We start from the raw sequence: 20,137 nt of genomic DNA on the forward strand, positions 1-20,137 counted from the left end.
TTAGCACCTTGATTAAAATAGTAGGTGCCATCATGTGTTTACGATACCAATTTCCCCAATCTAACTGACTCATCATACTTTTATCTGATTACCCGAAAGGAACTGAAGCCAAACGTAAGGAAGGCACTTGGTAATGCTTTATTTTGGAACTCTTTCTCTAAGGCGTAATAATAAAAAGCACATATAATAAACAAGTAATATAAAGTGTAAGTAAATTTATGATAGTCTGTGGCGTGAATAGAATGCGTCAGTTTCATGAGCATAAGCTCTAGCACGATTTCTACGGATTTCTGTGCCTAAACGCAGAAGTTCGGTGGACGGTCTTAACTTCAGAAATGAGGCAGGGGCAATGAGAATACACTGGGGTGGATATATGGTGCGAGGTTAAGTGTGGTTTTCCAAAAGTACCAACATTTCTTTGGTATTCGTTGTAAAATGAACACAAAAAGCACCCGGTAGCTCCTCGACCGACTGTATCACTTAGGCACTCGACGCATCTTATCTACTATAGCGTCTCTGAAATCTCGGAATTCGCTGCTGGCCTCAATCTCATTCCGGCATTTGCCCTGGACACGATAGAGACCGAGGTTAATGTCGGTTCGCTGACCGCTCAACGCGCGCCTGGTAAGATCCTGCTCCAGATCATACGGAAGCCCCAGGTCGACCAGTTCGTCCACTTCGTCCTGGGCAAAGGTGTGTTGAGTTTCCTGCAGGAACTCGGAACACTTCTCGTAAATGTCCAGGTACTGTTCAGCTGCGTCCTTGTCGCCGGATCGCCTCGTCTCCATGAAGCGCCGAAACAGTTTGGTGGCCTCCGGGTCGAGAAGCGTCTGATGAACGCTGTTCGTTAGAGTGAAGATCCTTTGGACCTCCTCTACGGTCATGTCGCTGCATCCGCAGAAGCATTTTATGAATTTAATTGCTTTGTTCTGGTAAAAAGGATTGCAAGTTAGTCAAATTTCTGCGAGATATTTCGGTTTTCAGACGCACCTTGTAGGAAGGAGAAGCCATGTCTTCTGTATGTGTAGATGACTAAGGAATTGTTAAGTTTATTTTGAGCCAGGTGCAAAATATCGCTATGAATGTCCGGCACAAGAAACTTGCTCCATATGGGATACTATAAACAATTATTCTGTGTGGCTTTGGTGGGTTAGGTAAAAAAGCCCAATGCCCATTTATCAAAAAATATGGTCAGTCTACTGTTATTATTTTTTTTAAATATAATTTCGCGCTTTAAAAAGCTTAATTTGAAGATGAAACAGGGAAAGTTGTTTACCTTTCCCAATCTTATTATTGAAATCAAACAAATTACCAAAATTAAAGACAAATTAAGTATTAATTTAAAAATTGTGATTTTATTAGGAAAATAAAAAGTATTCATACGTGGGTTTACTTTAAAATATGATGTGTTTGCAATTATATTGAACCTAAAGCTTTGATTTCAGTGCCTTCATTAGTTTTTCCAACTTGAGGGCCTTTTGGAAATCGCCACTGATCTTCAGCTTGCCAGTCATATATGCGGGCGCCGCCTTCAGCTTTCCGGAAAACATATCGAAGAAGTTGTTCGAGTTCATGGATAGGGTGGCATCCGGAGCAGAGGGCGGTGTTCCGGAGCCGCACGAGCCGGTACCGTTCTTCAGGTCCAGGAACCAGGTTCCCTGCTCGGAGCCGCTTATGTTGAACTGGAAGACGGCCTGCGTCTTTGAAACAATCTCGGCGGAGAGGAGAGATTCGATTTTCTGAAACAACTGGGGTATCTTTCCGGCGCCGGCGGCAGGTGCAGCAGCAGAAGCAGTGGCAGCAGCTGGGGATTCATCATCGGCGGGTGCTCCCTTTGCCTCCACAAAGAAATCGACCATCAGCTGGTCGGCATTTTCGCGGACACAGGCGTAGTCGGTCAGATCTGTGATGCCCACTGACTCCAGAACTTCATCGTCGACGCAGAACTGGCCAGTAAACTGCTTGGGCTCCTTGCATAGAATGGCGTAGGCGGCATCAGCCATTATCTCCGGCTTGCGGGACCACTTGGCGGATTCGGGGCCAGTGAGCATTTCAATGGCCGCTGTCTGGATGGCAGTTCGTGGCCATAGAGCGTTAACAGCGATTCCCTGATCTTTGAACTCCTCGGCCATACCCAGAACACACATGGACATGCCATACTTGGCCATGGTGTAGGCCACATGAGGACCGAACCACTTGGGCTTCATGCTCAGCGGCGGCGAGATGTTGAGGATGTGGGCGTGGTTGCTTTTCTGAAGGTACGGCAGGCACTCCTTGGATACCAAAAAGGTGCCCCTGGTGTTGATGTTGTGCATCAGGTCGTAGCGCTTCATATCTGTGTTTGGAGTGGGGGTCAGCGAAATTGCACTGGCATTGTTTACCACAATGTCGATGCCTCCGAACTTTGCAACGGCCTCTTGTATGGCCTTCCGCACCTGGTTTTCGTCGCGAACATCCACTACACAGGGATGAGCCTTTCCTCCAGCTTTTTCGATCTCTGCCGCCGCCGAGTAGATGGTGCCGGGCAGCTTGGGATGTGGCTCCGCCGTCTTGGCCGCCACAACTATGTTGGCTCCGTCGCGGGCCGCCTTGAGGGCGATTTCCTTGCCGATTCCTCTGGATGCGCCTGTGATGAACAGCGTCCGTCCTGCCAGCTTGCCCGAGTTAATCATTTTGGAGTTTGTAGTTTAGACTTTCCGACGCAAGAACTGATTTCTTACTGTCACTGTTAGAATGCTGGCAATCAAAGATCCAAGAGAAAGTCCAAAGTGCAAGATCAATCCAACACAACAAGTCCGGCAACAAATTGTCTCAGAGAGCCGCAAATTTGGTTTCACTGTGCAGAGTGAGAGTTCGTGAGAGCCGGAAATTAGTGTGGCCATTGTCTAAGATGCCAAACAGCTGTTCGTTCTTCCATTTGTTAACCGGTTTATAAATGGCGGCCCGGTTCGTAAATGGCCGCCCTTTTTTAAATTATGATTTTATTATATTTATTTATATTATCAAATAATAGCTGCGAATAGTAGCTAATTCACACACCACACATTTTCTATAGGTTCTCCTGCAAGCTGTAACTAAAATCAAACATATTTGATAATATATTATTTGATAAAAAAAAATGTAATTAAAAGAAACGATGCTTTAAGTATAAACCCCGGTTTTTTTTCGAACGGCTACCAAGTCAATTTATTATACTATATCTATCATCTATCGAATACAAAAAAGGGCACACAATGGAAAACAAGGATTCTTCTATAAAACTTAACGCCCAACAACTATATTCTGCTACCTAATGCATATATTCCTTCCAATTCCTAGTAGAAGGACACTAAAGTTCGTAGGCCCGGTCGCCGTTCTGTGATTGTTATATAAGTGTGTCTTCGTCCTGGCCCTCAAATACCATGAGAAGCGAGTGCTGCGACGGGGAGCGGCCCAGGGTCAGGCCGCCCAAGGATCCGTCCGGAGATAGCAGACCTGTCTGCAGGCTGTTGTTGTCCCGATAGCCCGATGTCGAGGATGTCTGCGAGACTGAGTCCCAGGATATCTCGCCAAGGGTCTTCGGCTGGGGCTGTTGCTGCTGTTGTTGTTGTTGCTCCTCCTGGGAGAGCGGGGTTACCTCAAAGAAACGACTAGGTCTATAGTCAAAAGCGGGTTAGGTTTCCGGCTAACTTACAATGCTGGGTGGATCCATGTTGGTTAGGCGACTGCGCTTCAGCCGGAAGGTCTTTCGGCTAGCTGCCTTTGAGCGTTGGAGGCGCGACCGGGTGTGGTCTCCGGAACTATCCTCGGCTGGACTCTCCGGTGACAAGGGCGTAGTAGAGGTCTCGCCAGAAGAGTGCCGAAACTCCACGGACGAGACGAAGCGCAGCTTGGGGGGCTGGGCCTTGAAGGGAGCCTGCTGAAGCGACTGCGAATGCGAGAGATGCGAGGGCACGGCAGAGGCGGCGCCAGTGCCGGAGGCGGATCCGTGGCCAGAACCACTCGGAGTGGGTCCTACCAGCGTTGGCGCCGAGCCTGCGTCCGCCTCGCCGCTCTGGCTTTCGCTGGTCGTGGTGTGCGGATCGCGGCCCGTGGAGCTGCTCGACAGCGACTCTCGCGGCGGGTGCAGTGTCTGCTGCGACAGCGTGTCGCTGGGCGTGCAAATCCCGCCGGATCCGCTTCGCGAGTCAATCGGCACCGCCGAGATGTGCGAGTGCGTCGCCTGGCCGGTGGTGGTTCCTGTGAAGATAGATATGAGTGAAGGTCTTTGCTGCGACTTGTGAGCGTCTGCCGCACTGGTTGCCGCCTGGGTGTCGCTCTTCTTCTGCTCGGAGCTCTCGCGATCTGTGGAGACTGAAACATAAGTGTGTGTGTCTGATGGGATCATATAAGATCCATTGGATGCGTCCACCTACCGTATCGTTTCTCCTCCAATTCGTCGCGCAGATCGCGCAGCTCCCGGGCCAGTTCCAGCAGCAGAGCTCCCTTGGATTTGATCCCCCCCTGCGGCGGTGTACCACGCAACCTCTCCCTGATAATAAACTGCATGTGACGCTCATGGTCCCCAATGGGCGGCTGTGAGATCTGAAAGGAAAAAAAATAATGTTAATTCCAACGAATTTCTTAAAAAGGAATAAGAATAGAATCTCCTCTAATCGAAATTTTTAAAATGTAACATTACCTTGTGCAAAATAAAGGGAAGCAGGACAATATATAATGGCGTTCGATGGGTGACCACAAACTCCATGAAGCTCCAGAGATCCGGAGCAGCCTCGTTGCGCCGGCCCAAATCCCTCATAACCCTTACGATACGCGGCCATTCGTTGGACAGGCGACTCTCAAAGCAAATGCAAACGATTCGGAGGGCTAGGAAGGCCGCTTGGTAAAGGGAACCGGAAATCCTGGCAGGGCGCTTGGCGTCTCGACTGCCGGTAAATGTGAGAGAGCCGGCACGCAAGTCCCCAGTTACCCTGTTTATCTGGGATACAGCCTGGCCGGTGCGACCCGCCGGTGGACTCATGGCGTTTAGGACGGCAGTCAGCAAAAAGGACACGTCCGTCATCTTAAGTTCACCTACGTCGGAGACTCCGCGTCCCGAGCAAACCTTCAGACACAGCGGCATGATCAGATGCATTAGAAAACCCTCGGCCTTTTCCTGCGTGGCGAACTCGGCGCTGCCCCCACAAATCTGGACCAGGGAGAAGCAGTCTACGGGGCTGACCACCTGCAGGGCCACCAGACGTACCACGGCTGAGCAAAAAAAGGCCGGCGGATTCTGAGACATGAGCGCCGCCCCTGCGCTGGAGACGCCCTCGGGAATGCCGGATCCGGGTTCGTTAACAATCAAATTCTGCACGGTGCTAATCAGTGTTTTCATTTGCTGCCAGTGCAGTACGTACGAATGCCGGATTATAGTCTCATGGATGCCTTTGAGCAAACCGGCAGCCGCCTCCCAGTCGGTGTTTCGTCGTATGGAAGGTTTCTTTGAAATCTTCAGGAAGACTTTGTCGATTCGCCGCAATATGGTGACCAGAGCGTTTCGCAACGTATCATTAGACCATTCCGCCCTTGGTAAGACCGCCTGCATATAGCGTTGCAAACCTCGACAGGCCATGGACTCCGGGTCGTAGGGAGAAACCTTCAGTAAGGAGTGGGCTATGTCCGCCAATCGAATGTGGCACTTGGCATCCAGCACTTCGGTGGGCTTGGTGTCGCTGGGCATCTTCTTGGCCAGCTCTGCCAGACGGGCTGTGGATTTAGTAAGGAAATCCGCCACCACGGACAAGAGAACATCTCGTGGCCGCCGGTACTCCGTGCGTATCATCTCCGAGTCCTCGGCACAGTCCATCATATTCTTGGTGCGAGCATCGGTTACGTATTTTGGGTGAGATTCCTCTTCGAAGTCAAGGCCAGGTGAACAGGGCGGACCCCGACTACAATTACGCTGAGAAGAGCCCTTGTGTTCCGGACTATTTCGATACGGTCCATTGTAGCTCTTGGCCAAACCCTCGCAGTTGTGGACCATGGTGCGAATGGCCACTGCCAATTGGAGGATAATGTCCCGTTCAGACTTTCCCTGGAGAGGAATATAGCTGGGCGATTGGATTTGTTGCAGATAGCATGGCAGAATGGCCTCCAAAATGATCTGAAAAGTATAAAAATGTTTCAACGCATTAACTAAGTCTTAGTATTCGAAGCTTACTAGCATTTGATAGCCCCGAGTGCTTTCCGCTGAGTAGGAAACCACCATAACACAAAGGGTGATGCAGTCCAGTACCGTCACGTCGTCATCCTCGTCGTGGTAGCAGAAATCAATGGCCTTGAGTGGCTTAGGCTCCTTCACCAGCTCGGCAATATTAAGAGGATCAGGCGAGGGATCTTCCAGACTTAGCAGCAAATTAAAGAGGCAACTGGACTGGACCTTGTGCGCCTCCCCATAGGTTCCGTCCTCATCTGTGTCAAGGATGGCGGAAACGGATCCAAACATTTGCAAGATAAAAGGTTTCCGGTTTAGCAGATAGAACTGCTTAACTGCATACTCGATTGTTGTGGTGATTAGCTTGTTTGTTTGATGCAAAGAATAAACCTGCAGCAATGTGGGCATGATCATGAAGTATCCCTTCGTGGAGAATATGTTCTTGAAGTTAAAGGCAGCGTTAATAAACGTGGCCATGACGTAGCGCATGATGCACGAATCCTCGGCATGAAGAATGGATGCTCCGGAAAGGACGTTTAAGAAGAGCTGAATATCCGCCGAGTAAGCAAAGTTTCCAGCCATAGCCTCGAACATTCGGGCAATGAGGCGCACCCACATAAATTTGTGCTGGACATCCAAGCCGAGCAGAACCTTTCCATATTCACCGCCATGGTGCAGGTCCAGGTCCACCTCTAATGCCTTCCGAGGAAACGAAGGCAGTTTCATAAGCTCTTCGTGTAAGAACACTACTCGCTGCACCACCATGTCCACGTTCTTGAGAATCGCCCAGGTTAAATGTACTTTGCCGATCTCAACAAACTTCTTAGTTAGCTCCTGTTTCTGCAAGGCCAGGAATGATTCTTCGGGACGCATTAACATTAGACGCACTTCCGGATACTGGGATCGCTTAAAGAAGTACAGATCCCGTATGTACCAGTTTGGATTCAGGATTTTGCCTGATATAAAAAACAACTATTTAATACATGAATTCTGCAAAGGATTTAAGAATCTACTTACTGCTCTTGTAGTCCACTAGACAATAGTGACTTGTATTTTTCTCATCTATGGGATAGTAATCCAGTGCCTCCTTTAAAAGCTGACAAAAAAGCGTATCCTCTTGCACGGGAAACTGGGAGGGTATGTTGTAGTCATCATCGGCGGGTCCGTGGACCACAATTTTTTTGGCTGCTGGCACATTGGCGGTGAGGAGGATGGAGGCATCACATTGTTCTTTGCGCAGAATCTGCTTCAGATCCTTGAACATAATTCCATGCACCGAGTGCACAACCATCCAAAGGACCGACAAAGCTGAGCCAACAAGCTAAAGGACGGATTTCAATAATTAAATACTCCTAAAAGGATTAAGCAGAATGGACTCTCACCTCCTGTTTCAGCTCGTTGGAGGATCTCACATAAAACATTATGTAACCAATAATTGAGTTGTATAAGGCAAAGGCCGCCTGCTGGGGCAGCCGAGGCACAAATCGAATTAAATGCCTTAGCAGCTTGAACATCTGATCCTGGCGGTCGCGGGTTAGCCGCTCAAATACATAGCGAAGGAAGAGGGCCGACTCCTCCACAAGGCACACCCAGATCACCTGGTAGGCGATCTCGTAGACGGCATTGCCATCCGACCCGATGGCAGCATCATCCAGACAGCCGACAATCTGCATCACGGACGAGCAGAGGACGGAGGGGAAGAGCGAGTGGGCGTGGTGCAGGTGCGAGGACATGCGTGTGCCGTCGAGGTCCTCCTCGATCTCGTGATCCTCCAGCTTCTCCATGCCAGGCTCGTGGGAAGCCTGCTGACTGATCGGAATCATGGTGATGAGGAAGCTGTGCCTCTCCGCCCGCTGCTTGTCCCGCTGCTGACGAAGGGCGTTCCTAATGGCCTCCGTCTGCTGCATCTTCCGGCTTTTAGTGGCGGTGACCAGGGATCTCTGAAAGTTTAGGGAGAAATATTCAATAGATATTTATGTCCGATCACCTCCCGACCAGTACATAACCCAAGGTTTCGGCAGCCTTCTCACTCACATGTCTGTCTTGGTTTAAAGTAACATCCATATCCTTTGTCTGCTGCACGGGCATCCAGGGTGGATCCACCACCGGCAGACTTTCGATGCCAATCTTTGGGGAAGGCAGTGTAAATTCAATGCCACCTGGTGGCACCTTGAAAGTGACGTCGTGGGCATTTTCCTCCATTCGAGGCCAGACATGGAAGCGGCACTTCCACAGCACCAGGTAGCGTTGAATGGCTCCAATCCTTATGTCCGGATCCTTGTGCTTTAGTGCCCTCTGCATGATGTCGAAGGCAAAGTTCTGCGCCTTCACCGAGCCCATCAGAAACACAGCGGCACTGGAGGTGGCTGTGTCGTGGTTCGTCTCCAGCAGGAGCTCCCAGGCGGCAGGCATTGCCTCGATTACCATTTCCTCGGTGAGCACAACAGCGCCCTTAAGCATGGTGGCCAGCGGAAAGTGAAAGAGGTTCCTGATATGGATCCTGATAAACTTGAGGATAGGTGGCTCTTCCTGTAACTTCTTCTCTTTCTCCTGGCGAAAGGCCTTGGCCAACTTTTCAGCCATTTCCAGATCAGGATCATCACTTATGCTGAGGATATATATAAAATTAGACATGAAATGGTAGAACAAGTAAAATCTGCTTACCGATCCTTGCGAGACAAACTGTCCTTACGCTTGGACGGAGAGGTCTGGGTGGAGCTTTGCTCGGATACCTTTCGAGTGGAGCGGGATCGAGAGGTGTGTGGCTTGCTAGAGCTAATAACTGTTGGTTCCACTGTTGGATGGTCTGAATCGAAGGAGAAACCAAATTCCTCACCATAAACCTATGAAATAAAGGATTTATGAATACTCAATTAACCCTTTTATATTATTTATCTCACCTTTCTAGTAGCCTTAACCAGACGAGTACAGGATCGCATGTGACGTTTATAGCAAAACGGATGACAATATCCTTTATGGGTGCAGTAGTAATTGTAACTGGACATCAAATCTATAACGGCCTTCAGCCAGGGCATATTCTTGGCCGTGTCATCGTTTTCATTGGAGTCTGTGGGTGACTCTGGCTGCTGGTCGTCGCTGAGTATTCCAGGTGACTCCTCCCCGCCACTAATCATGCCCTGCTCTGATGTATCACTGCGATCGGATAGTGAAGAGACCTTGCGACGCGATTGGATGTTGACTGGATTGGATATAAGAGTAAAATCAAAATGTATTCTTTAAATAGTCTTGACTAACTTACAGTCTGTTTCTATATCCTTGCCGTCCTTAGTATTACGACGCAGTTTCAGAGAGCGTCTTTTAAAGGAACCTCCAGTTGTAGTGGCAGTGCCACGCCTCAAAAGAAAAGGTCGAACTGCGGATGCAGTGGGTCGACGAGCTGAGTATGAAAGAATAAATTGTAAAGTTTGTTCTCTCAAAAACATATCAAATAATGTTACCTTCTTCTCCTTCCTTTGTCAATGTTGTATTACTGCTGTTCTCTGATTCGTTGTCTGGTTCATGAAGTACAAAGGATATTTTACGCTCTGACTGACCGGCGCCATCGTTTCCTGCGGCTATGGACTGGAGGCTCTGAGCCGAGGTTTGGGAGTGCCCCATTGAACTGAGGGCCATGGACCAGCGGCGATTAGCTTCGCGGTAGACCTTCTCCCAAGGAGCCGGTTTGTCGCGATGAATCAGTTTGGATGTTTTTGGCAGCATCAGATAAGTATCCCTCAAGAAGGCCGTAATCTCAAAGAGCAGTACACAGGCGATAAGTTTCAGAGAATGTGGACAGTCGTTGCCATGTGGATTCACCGAAGCTTCGTCCAGGAAGTCCTCTTCCTCGTCCTGCTGCAGTAACTCCCGCTGCTTTTCGGGATCCGTAAGACTGGCATTCACCGCCTCGTACTGCAGTCTCTCGGTGTACAGAATCTCCTCAAGACGAGCTCCTATCATTTCCGCCCACTGGTGGAACATCTTGCCGGCGGCCCTTTGCAGGATGTGAGTACGTCTGGCACTTGACTGGCTCACCTGTTGCTTCATCTGGCTGATATTGATGTTAGCTCCAGATGCCCGGTAACTGCCCACGTTCTGTTTCATCCAGGCGGGCCACTGACCTTTGTTGCAAAGATGGACAAAGTGGGCGCACTCTAAGAGGAAAGTGGCACGTGCCACAAGAGGCGCTTGAGGCTGTTGGGATAGGGATAGGGATAATAAATTTAATCATTATAATGTATATAATGTATTATATACTTTTTTTACAAAAAGAAAGCCTATATATATTATGCCATAAGATATTTGGATAGTCTACTTTAATGTGAATTATAAAGAAAGTAATTTTGTAAAAAATATGCGACTATCTTGGGACTTTAATAGGGAAGTAGCATGGTTTATTTTTTTCAAATATTTTTCTATTAATATTGCAAAGTTTGTTAAGTCAACCAACAGTTGTAAAATTGTTTTGAAAATTTAGGTGCACGATTCAAATTTTGGACTTTAATTTTTATAGGCGGTATTTTTCATGCAAGGGAAGAGTAAATAATTTTTCATAAAGTAAGCATTTAAAGTACGGATTTGGATTAGAATTAGCTTAAATTATTTTAAAATCATCGCCATCAAAGAATACTTTTTTTAAGTTATTAAAATTTGATCTTTACCGTTATAGAATTTATTGAAAAACTTGACTTTTTAAAGAAGATTACAATAATTATTTTCATTATGAAAACATAAACAGTCTGGCGACTAAATCAAATGGTTAACCAAAGAACGTAAATATATTTTACTGACCAGATCGAGAACGGCTGCCACAAGCTGGGAGTCGGGAAAGGAGCCTGGCGCACAGGTCTCCAGCAGAAAGGATAATCGCAGCATGCCCACGCGCACTGGATCGGTGGGGACGAGTTTGCGCTCCTTGAGGATAACCACTTCCGACTCCCGGGGACCATCGCACATGTCCGAGGAGCTCCGTCGACTGAAGTCCGCGGTCTCCTCGATGCCGCCTACCTTCTTCTTGCCCTTCACAATGCCGCCGAAACGGTTCAGCCGCCTCTCGACACGTCGCTTGGCGCGCTGAATGGACCGCCCAATGCCGTCGCTCGAGCGGCCCCGCTGTATCTTCAGCGAGGCGTGCCGCATAAACGAGGAGGATATCTCCGGGTTGAGCGACCCGATCTCCAGGTCGATGGACGAGGCCTCCTTGGGCGTGCCCCGGAACCAGCGCACCAAGCCGCTGAGCCGTCCCAGCGAATTGCGCTCCGAGCTCGACGTCGAGTCGGAAAGCAGGGCCCGTTCGCTGTGTCGCGGAGTCAACGTTGGCCGGACTCCAGTTGTACGTCTACGGAAGTTACTTAACGGCGACTGGCTGGTCTTGTAGTGCTCCTCGCACGTCTCTGTCTCCAGAAGGCTCTGCGGGGGAATGGGAACGTGGTTAGTGTTTGGTGGTTACTCGGGGGCTGGACTCACCACGGCACAGGCGGAGGAAGTACTTCGTTTCTTTAATAAAAGTCGGCGCTGAGAGCGGTTGTCATCGTTCTGCATACTCTGGCCTACGTTAGCTTGGGGAATGTGTCTGCAAAAATAGGTTTAAAGGTTTACATTTCTCAATAATTACAAATATCAACCTCACCTTATAACCCTTGTGGTTTGTGCTGAAGGACCTTTTTTGTGTGGCCTGGGAGTGACGGCCAGAATACCGCTGAGTGCCACTAAACGGAAGGGTCCACCGTGGGCTCCTTTCACATAGGTGACCAGTTGACGGATGTCGCCATAGAGGGCAATGTTCTCCGGACTTTTTAGATCCTTGCTGGCCTCGACGAACCGGCTGACCAGCGGTTTAAAGACTGCCCCAACCACCTGGGACTCCGCGCCGCCGCTCATCCCGCCGCTAAAGTTTGTCGTATAGCCGCCCTGACCTGGTACGCCGCCAAGATCGGTGTTAGCATTTTTATATCCACTCTGACGTTTATGAGCTATTTGCATCATTTCATACATACATACATATATACAACGTATTGGTGGTGACAGTAAGAGGGATAGTAGGAGGACAACTCAAAAGCATTAGCAAACGTCAGGGCATGCATAGAAGGGGGAAACCACAAACAGCATGGATGCATGGTAGAATGGTGGCATGGTTGCATGGTTGCAAGGTTGCATGGATGCATGTCGGCAATGAGCCGGATGAGCAAATCAAAAGGCGAAATGGAAGCCCAACTCAAAAGTGGCCAATGAAACTCAAGCTGGACTGGTTGGAACGAACTTTAAATGGGATTTTTAGTGCTCCTAATTATAGGCTAGCATCCAAGCCCAGCATTTGCGGTTTGGCAGTGGATTTAAATTTAAAAAATAATTCTACTTTTCAAAACTTACTCATGGGTGAAAGTAAAGAGCTCGGGTCCACACAGAAGGCCAAAAAGGCATGAAAGTAGTCGATCAGCTCCGGCAAGGGCGAGGTTCTAACCATCTCCTGCATGTAGCGTTTGGTCCGTGGACCAGCCTGACGCAGCATCCTTGACAAAATCTTTTGGCATTGATTTCGAAGAAAGTCCGCAGGAGGACCACGAACACCTAGGATTGATCAAATTTAAATTTTAAGTTAATCTATTTTTGTTTAATTTTCCAACTCACCATCATTGCATCCATGAGGGCACCCAAGAACCTGCAGAGCCCGCCGCGTAATGCTCATGGATATTTCGTGGGCATGCTCACCCAGCTTCAGAACCCCCATCTCAATCAACAACTCACAAATGTTAAGACCCGCCTCCAGGACACGTAGGGAGCACACTTGTGATGGATCGCGCTTGAAAACATTGCTGATTGCCAGCAGAATAATCTCGTAATCAATGCCACCATCCCGAGTTATGTAAAACGATGATCCAGGTGCCTCGGACTCATCCACTCCAGTGTAATCAATATGGGAGTCAGTGTGTGAGCGCAGCATTTGGCCTCGATACCTGGTGGTGGTGCTGCCCATGCCGGTGCTTCCGTTTCCGGCTCCATTATCTCCCATACCAATGCTACCACCATTACTTAAGACATCCAGCTGGGAATCAATAGAGCCCTAGGATAAAGACAATTCGGTAGAATTAACTTTTACAACTAAAGGTATTGTATTACTTATACGCCATGTTGTGTTTCATTCCCTCACCCTCAAAAAATATGTCCTAACCATACACTCACAAGTGGCACAAATATTTACCTGTCGCTTCATATAATCCGGAGAAGGTGTGGGTGTATGCTCCGTAACAGTAATAATGGGATTCCGTGGGTAGAAGACCGTGGAACGAGGACAACTAGTCTGCGATGGCCTTGGCGCCTTTGGTGGTTCAACGTATCTGTAAAATCTATTTTTTTGTACGAGACGTTCGAGAAATCGTGTGCGTGGCATTAGTCAAAACGGAGTGCGGCAAGCTTAAGGATTATGTTGGGTTGGTAAACGGTAGGGATAAGCCGGGAGTGGTGAGAGAAAGAAACGGCCATGGAAAAGTGGCCAAAAAGGTGAGCATTCAAGGTAGAAATGGAAAAAGTGGCTGGATCTTATAGACAGGCATAGAACATAGAGCATAGAGTGTCCTTAGAGATCGAAGATAAACATATATAGCTACTTGTAAAGACCAAAACTCACCCGCTATCGAGCAGACAGCTGGTTGATCATGGAAGAAATATTTACAAGTCAAAAGTGGTAGAATACATAAAGTATTAGCTTGAGAGCAAAGGATAAGACTCTGGAGTGTATGAAATATTTAAGAATTGACTGGACGTGTAAGTGTTTTTTTGTTCTGGTGTCAGAGGCCTGATAAATAGTTGGTCAAAGATTGTTTTTATGGGCTGAGGTGGGAATTTGAAGCTTACCTTAGACTGGGCATAGATTTCCCCTTGATCAGGTTACTGGCTGGCTCGCGACTTATCATCGAAGCGGAGCGAGAAAGCTTTTTCTCACCCGTATCCAGGCTTCGGTGGTACTCCTAAGGATAAGTAATAATAAAATTATTTTATTATATATTGAATATAGTGCTTCGTTATAGCTTTTAGAAAAAGTTTATAAAACATTTAACTCTCAAGCCAAACAAACACCATTTATGGGGAAGTAAATATGTATATATGGGGAACATTAAGCGGGATGCCAGGCAGAAACACTTAAAAACAGCAAACATCAGTTTTCACTTGGCTTACTGCATGTTGCAGTGGTGTCTTGCCATTGGCGGAGTGAGTATCGAGCCCTACTTTTTCCAGATTCTTCTCCGATTTGGAGAACATCTTTGTCTCCACAAAGGCCCGCAAATCAGCCATCTTGACGCGTTTTTTCTTCTCGCTGCCCCGTCGTTCAGAGGTGCTTGGAGCACTTTGAGGTTCTTCTGTGAGGGATAGAAAATATATATTATACATATTTTTAATATTAATTTCTTTCGAACTTACCCACGACACAGGCTGTCACTGTGGGCGATGGTTCGGGTATTTCTATGTAGTCCTTGACTACAGAGCTGCCAGGACTATCTCGGCTGTTGCTGCCGGGACCCTGGTAGAGAGATATCTCAATTTGTGGAATAGGCAATGAATTGGAACGCTTCCTTGGCTGATTCAATGTAATAGCCGCATCTTCACCAATGTCACTAAGACTAAATGAACAAAGTGGATATTAAAGTCGCTGATAGATCTGCTAAGTTATTTATCACAACTCACCGATTATATAAATACTGTAAGCTCCAGAAGATTCCCTCCTCCTGCCAATGCGAGATGAACAAGCAACGTAATACTGCTACATCCAAGAAAGTGGCGGCCGACACATCCGCCTTGATACTGTCCGATTTGTCAGAATCCGTCTCTTTGTCAATCGAGGCACTGCGCTTCTCCTTCATTGAAGCACCTCGCATCAGTTCCTGCTGATCGAACTCGAACTTGGTGGATGGAATCTTTTCCTTGTCGCGTGAGTTCATTGACTGGCGACTGCCGCGCCGGCTCTGAGATTCCTGTTGTTGGAGAAGACTGGCATCGGCCTGTTAGGAAATAAAATAAAGGACCAATACGTAAATCAAAGATTAATAGAGAATAGATCTAAAAATCTACAAAGATATGGGCTTTCTGGAAAAACCTTGTGCACCTATCTTTCATAATTTGCAGGGAACCCCTCAGAAAATTTCATATAAAATATACAAAATATTTTGTTCCCAGATTTTAATGCAGATTGACGGTGAATCGAACTACAAATCGTTAAAGGTATTCCGCTCAAGAATCGGATCGAAAATGGCCAAGATATAGCCTTCACTGGGGCTCCATGCACAGTTGTGCATTTTCCAAAGGGACCCTCCAGAGAATTCATCAAAAAATATAAAAAATATTTTGTTTTCAGATTTTAATGCAGATTGATGGAGAATCGAACTACAAATCGTTTAAGGTATTCCGCTCAAAAATGGGATCGAAAATGGCCAAGATATAGCCTTCGCTGGGGGCCATATAAGGGCTCCATGCACAGTTGTGCATTTTCGAAAGGGACCCTCCAAAGAATTCATCAAAAAATATAAAAAATATTTTGTTTTCAGATTTTAATGCAGATTGATGGAGAATCGAACTACAAATCGTTTAAGGTATTCCGCTGAAGAATCGGATCGAAAATGGCCAAGATATAGGCTTCGCTGGGGGCCATAAAAGGGCTCCATGCACAGTTGTGCATTTTCGAAAGGGACCCTCCAAAGAATTCATCAAAAAATATAAAAAATATTTTGTTTTCAGATTTTAATGCAGATTGATGGAGAATCGAACTACAAATCGTTTAAGGTATTCCGCTGAAGAATCGGATCGAAAATGGCCAAGATATAGGCTTCGCTGGGGGCCATAAAAGGGCTCCATGCACAGTTGTGCATTTTCGAAGGGGACCCTCCAGAAAATTCATCAAAAATTTTAAAAAATATTTTGTTTTCAGATTTTAATACAGGTTGATGGAGAATCAACCTACAAATCGTTTAAGGCATTCCTCTGAACAATCGGATCGAAAATGCCTTCACTGGGGGCCATAAAAGGGCTCCATGCACAGTTGTGCATTTCGCGAAAGGGACCCTCCAGAGAATTCATCAAAAAATATAAAAAATATTTTGTTTTCAGATTTTAATGCAGGTTGATGGAGAATCAACCTACAAATCGTTTAAGGTATTCCGCTGAAGAATCGGATCGAAAATGGCCAAGATATAGCCTTCACTGGGGGCCATAAAAGGGCTCCATGCACAGTTGTGCATTTTCGAAAGGGACCCTCCAAAGAATTCATCAAAAAATATAAAAAATATTTTGTTTTCAGATTTTAATGCAGATTGATGGAGAATCAACCTACAAATCGTTTAAGGTATTCCTCTGAACAATCGGATCGAAAATGCCTTCACTGGGGGCCATAAAAGGGCTCCATGCACAGTTGTGCATTTCGCGAAAGGGACCCTCCAGAGAATTCATCAAAAAATATAAAAAATATTTTGTTTTCAGATTTTAATGCAGGTTGATGGAGAATCAACCTACAAATCGTTTAAGGTATTCCGCTGAAGAATCGGATCGAAAATGGCCAAGATATAGCCTTCACTGGGGGCCATAAAAGGGCTCCATGCACAGTTGTGCATTTTCGAAGGGGACCCTCCAGAAAATTTAACAAAAAATCGCAAAAATATTTTGCTTTTAGATTTTGATGCAGATTAATGAACAATCCAAACGCGAATCGTTTAAAGTGTTCTGATCCGGAATCGGATTAAAATTAGCAAAGATATGGCCTTCTCTTTGGGCCTATATTGAAATCCAGAAATATATTGTTTCGCACATTCGTTGTTAAGTTTTCTAGGGAATCCCCTCCCAACTATGAAAAAGGCATGGACTTGGAATTCATGGCATGGAATTCAGATTGATGCAAAATCGATCTTAAAATCCAGGTAACATATAGGTAATAAGGAGATATATCCTTCGCTGTAGCTTGTGTTTGCGATGTACGGGAGATTGTGCATGCATTTATTAATAATTTGGAAATATTTTTAAAAGGAATCATCTAGCCAAGTTCTGTAACTCACAGTAAAGAATGAATTATCCATTAGTTGAGGCGCTGAGGGTAAACGAAATATTACCACACGTTCGTCTTCTACGCTGGAGGCTTCTTCAGGTATGGTTTCCGGAAAGGCAAACTCTTTGGGCGATGAAACCCAAGAGCCCTGCATAAAAAACAATAATTATTGTTAAGGATCCTAATGTTTCTTGCAAAACCACAAACCTCTTCATCTTGCCTTCCGAAGTCTGAAATGCCACTCTGGGGCGAGTCAGCTTTGGGTGACATGGCATCTGCACTGAGGGAATGTTTACGAGGAGGAAATACATCCGTAGATCCCTTAGGAGTTGGAGCACAAAGCAAGTTACGAGCTTTCGGCTTCACAGGAGCCGTGAAGCACGGAGCGCCCGGTGCCCGATTATCCCACATGCCCTGCCATAGCTTAATGCCATTCTCCAAACGGAAGTTCTGAAAGTCTGACTCCTTGAGGTGATGTATAATTGGAGCGAATAGATACACAAAGAGCTAGAAGAGAAAGAACTTTATTAAGATTGAAAAAAAATTTGTGAAAATGTATAGCTCACCGTAATCGTTGGCACGGAGAACAAATACTGATCGATGGACTTGGGTCGGGGCTCCCCAGCTGAATCTCCCAAGCCCAAGTCCTCCCCGCCCTCGTCGTCGGCGCATTCCTCGGCTGCGTAAAGGAGTATCCATTGCATGGTGTACAGTAGCTTGGTTTCCACTGGGCCAATAGCCTGCATGTCCTTGACTCGATTGTGCAACAGGGCCGCACAGGCATGCATTACATGAGGCAAGGCACCCTGCAGAAGACGCCATCGTGGAATGGCACCCAGTGCCTTCGTCAAAGGCGGCGATAGACCGAACTGTATGTTTTGCACTAACACTTTTTCAAAGGACTAAAAAATAGAAGGCCATTAGTCTAGGATTTTAGATTAAATTTATTACTCCTACCTTGCAGGCTTCTTTCGACTCCTAAATATCATAAAATGGGTATGAAAAATGGAATTTAAGTTTAGGTGCGACAGTTCATTTTAGATTTCATAAAAATTTTAAAATTCACAACAAACATAATGACTTAAAGACAAACATAAAGATTAAACACAGACCAGACTCTTAAAATATGTACATTATAAAAATTAAAATCAAAGACAATGTTTTATAGAAATACATAAAATTTAATAGAACTACCACAATACATTTATAACTTACATGGTGTCCCGGTGCGTGTTGACAAAACTACATTCAGATTCAGACAAATTGCGAGAGATTTTACAATGTTAATTTGTACAGTTTGGTTATTGAGATAGTGTGTGGTTTTTCGTTGGTTTGTGTAAAAAGCATACAGAATATAAATATGTACAGACCGGGGAAAGGACTTAAAAAGGCACTTTCCCCGACCTTATTTAGATAAGTTAGGTCTGGTGTTCAGTTTGTGAAAGGTGGCCGTGTTAGTAGTTGTTATTTTTAGAAGAAAATCAGAATAAAATGCAGGAATGTATAAAACATCAAACATCAAAGTCAAAATGGGTTATTGCTTTCCAGTTTCCTTGAATTTCAGCAGAAAGAAATCAAAATTAAAAAGACATTGAAGATGGTTTGGTTTTTTGGTCATTTGTGCCAATTTAAATGCCAATGGTTTTGGGTTTCTTGAATATTTTACACAGTCCATCCTTACAACAAACACACATAGCGAATGTACAGCACAGTATTCATTTAGGAGCGCTCCCTCTTCGACAAATATCTCTTTTTGTAAAGGGTGTGCTCACGTCGATCAATCATGGCCTTGGTAGCTTTTTTTTTTCCATATCTTCACGATTTGGCAAATGCAATGTGATTGTCCGGGCTTGGCACAACTTACCAGACAGGTGGACTCGTGCAATTTGCCCAACTTGGGTCGGATGAATGGGGCTATTTGGCGCCACAGGAACGTTTGCACGGACACCGGCAAGCCGAGGTCCTGCAATCCGCTGTCCTGGTCAAAGTCAAAGTCATCGTTGTTGTTGTTCGCCCCGTGGCTGTTGTTGTTTGTCTGCAGGTTGTTGTTATTGGTGCTGGTATTTGTGGCACCCGCTGTTGCCGCGGCATTGGTCACCATGGTGGCCAGCTGTAATGGACACAAGGGCAGGGACACACATCAATTGGGGCATGCAACAGTTGCTTGGCTCATTCATAAACAAAATTCTTTGGCAGAGGAGTGCCGCAGGTGAGGCATTAGCATGCCACAGCAACAAGTGTTTGCGTGCGCAGGCTCGTCAAATGGCAGGCTCGTCCTCCTCCTGTTGCTCCTGTTCGTCTAGTTTCCGACTAGGTCAGTGCCAGTGACAGTGACTCCCCCGAACTCCCCCACCCCAATGGCGGGTGAGATTTCGGCTGGACCAGCTGGTCCTGGGACGCTGCGCAGGACGCAGACTCCGCAGCCAGCGAGACTGGGTTATAGATACAAAACTGGGTTTCTGGTATACATGCTAATTTGGGGCAAAAATTTTCACTGGCTTATATAACCTCGTCTAGGGAATGGTAAAATTCTGGCTTTCTTTTCAATTAATTAATGTCTCCGTTGCAATTATTTTCTACTTGGCACTCACTCAAATCAAACGTTTTCATTTTCACCATCATTTCACTTGATTGGGGCCGCACCCAGCTAAACAAAGAACGGTAGCAGGTCCTAGCCATTCTGGGCTGGGCTTTAAGTATCCACTAATTGCAAGTGTTTTCCTTCTTTTTTCAGCCAAGTTTGCACAGCACTTTATCTTTGATAGTTTATTGTTTGTTCTACCCCATTTTTATGCCTTTTGCACAACATTTTCCACAGCTATCCAATTTTCTTACCTTGATTTGCGCGTTGCCAGTTTCGATAAAGTTCACGGCTGGAGCGTTCGGATGCAACTGAAGACCAGCGTCGTTAACTGACGAGCTCTGGGCTCCCTGTCGTTGTT

General features: G+C 46.3%; 3 protein-coding genes across 15 annotated transcripts; all 3 read right to left on the reverse strand.

Moving 5' to 3' along the window:
• Nucleotides 1-115: 115 nt before the first annotated feature.
• On the reverse strand, nucleotides 116-1,153 carry LOC6499094. The gene is made up of 2 exons (XM_001955278.4): nucleotides 991-1,153; nucleotides 116-929 (listed from the first exon to the last, which is right to left on the reverse strand). Exons 1-2 carry the CDS (start codon nucleotides 1,009-1,011, stop codon nucleotides 477-479), a joined length of 474 nt encoding a protein of 157 aa, XP_001955314.2. The 5' UTR covers nucleotides 1,012-1,153; the 3' UTR covers nucleotides 116-476.
• Nucleotides 1,154-1,335: 182 nt separating this feature from the next.
• Nucleotides 1,336-2,856, reverse strand: LOC6499093 (hydroxysteroid dehydrogenase-like protein 2). Its single transcript, XM_001955279.4, has one exon. The coding sequence runs from the start codon at nucleotides 2,670-2,672 to the stop codon at nucleotides 1,428-1,430; it is 1,245 nt and encodes a 414-aa protein (XP_001955315.1). The 5' UTR covers nucleotides 2,673-2,856; the 3' UTR covers nucleotides 1,336-1,427.
• A 302-nt stretch (nucleotides 2,857-3,158) lies between these two features.
• On the reverse strand, nucleotides 3,159-20,137 carry LOC6499092 (protein unc-80 homolog). Of its 13 annotated transcripts, none has more exons than XM_032454562.2 (31): nucleotides 20,031-20,136; nucleotides 19,060-19,305; nucleotides 18,411-18,437; nucleotides 18,153-18,173; nucleotides 17,762-18,097; nucleotides 17,403-17,702; nucleotides 17,206-17,343; nucleotides 14,852-15,165; nucleotides 14,588-14,787; nucleotides 14,396-14,526; nucleotides 14,024-14,136; nucleotides 13,797-13,814; nucleotides 13,371-13,515; nucleotides 12,800-13,232; nucleotides 12,542-12,739; nucleotides 11,802-12,144; nucleotides 11,639-11,744; nucleotides 10,964-11,581; nucleotides 9,634-10,366; nucleotides 9,435-9,572; nucleotides 9,076-9,374; nucleotides 8,840-9,018; nucleotides 8,210-8,783; nucleotides 7,558-8,115; nucleotides 7,193-7,496; nucleotides 6,182-7,131; nucleotides 4,661-6,124; nucleotides 4,395-4,563; nucleotides 4,276-4,323; nucleotides 3,674-4,218; nucleotides 3,159-3,616 (listed from the first exon to the last, which is right to left on the reverse strand). In XM_032454562.2, exons 2-31 carry the CDS (start codon nucleotides 19,294-19,296, stop codon nucleotides 3,365-3,367), a joined length of 9,891 nt encoding a protein of 3,296 aa, XP_032310453.1. In that variant the 5' UTR covers nucleotides 19,297-19,305; nucleotides 20,031-20,136; the 3' UTR covers nucleotides 3,159-3,364. The 13 variants fall into 13 exon arrangements, with proteins under 13 accessions (XP_032310453.1, XP_032310446.1, XP_032310445.1 ...); XM_032454555.2 differs by having other exon boundaries at nucleotides 14,345-14,526; XM_032454554.2 differs by having other exon boundaries at nucleotides 4,276-4,332; nucleotides 14,345-14,526.

The sequence above is a fragment of the Drosophila ananassae genome, chromosome 2L, assembly GCF_017639315.1.
Source record: "Drosophila ananassae strain 14024-0371.13 chromosome 2L, ASM1763931v2, whole genome shotgun sequence".
Taxonomy (NCBI): Eukaryota; Metazoa; Arthropoda; class Insecta; order Diptera; family Drosophilidae; genus Drosophila; species Drosophila ananassae.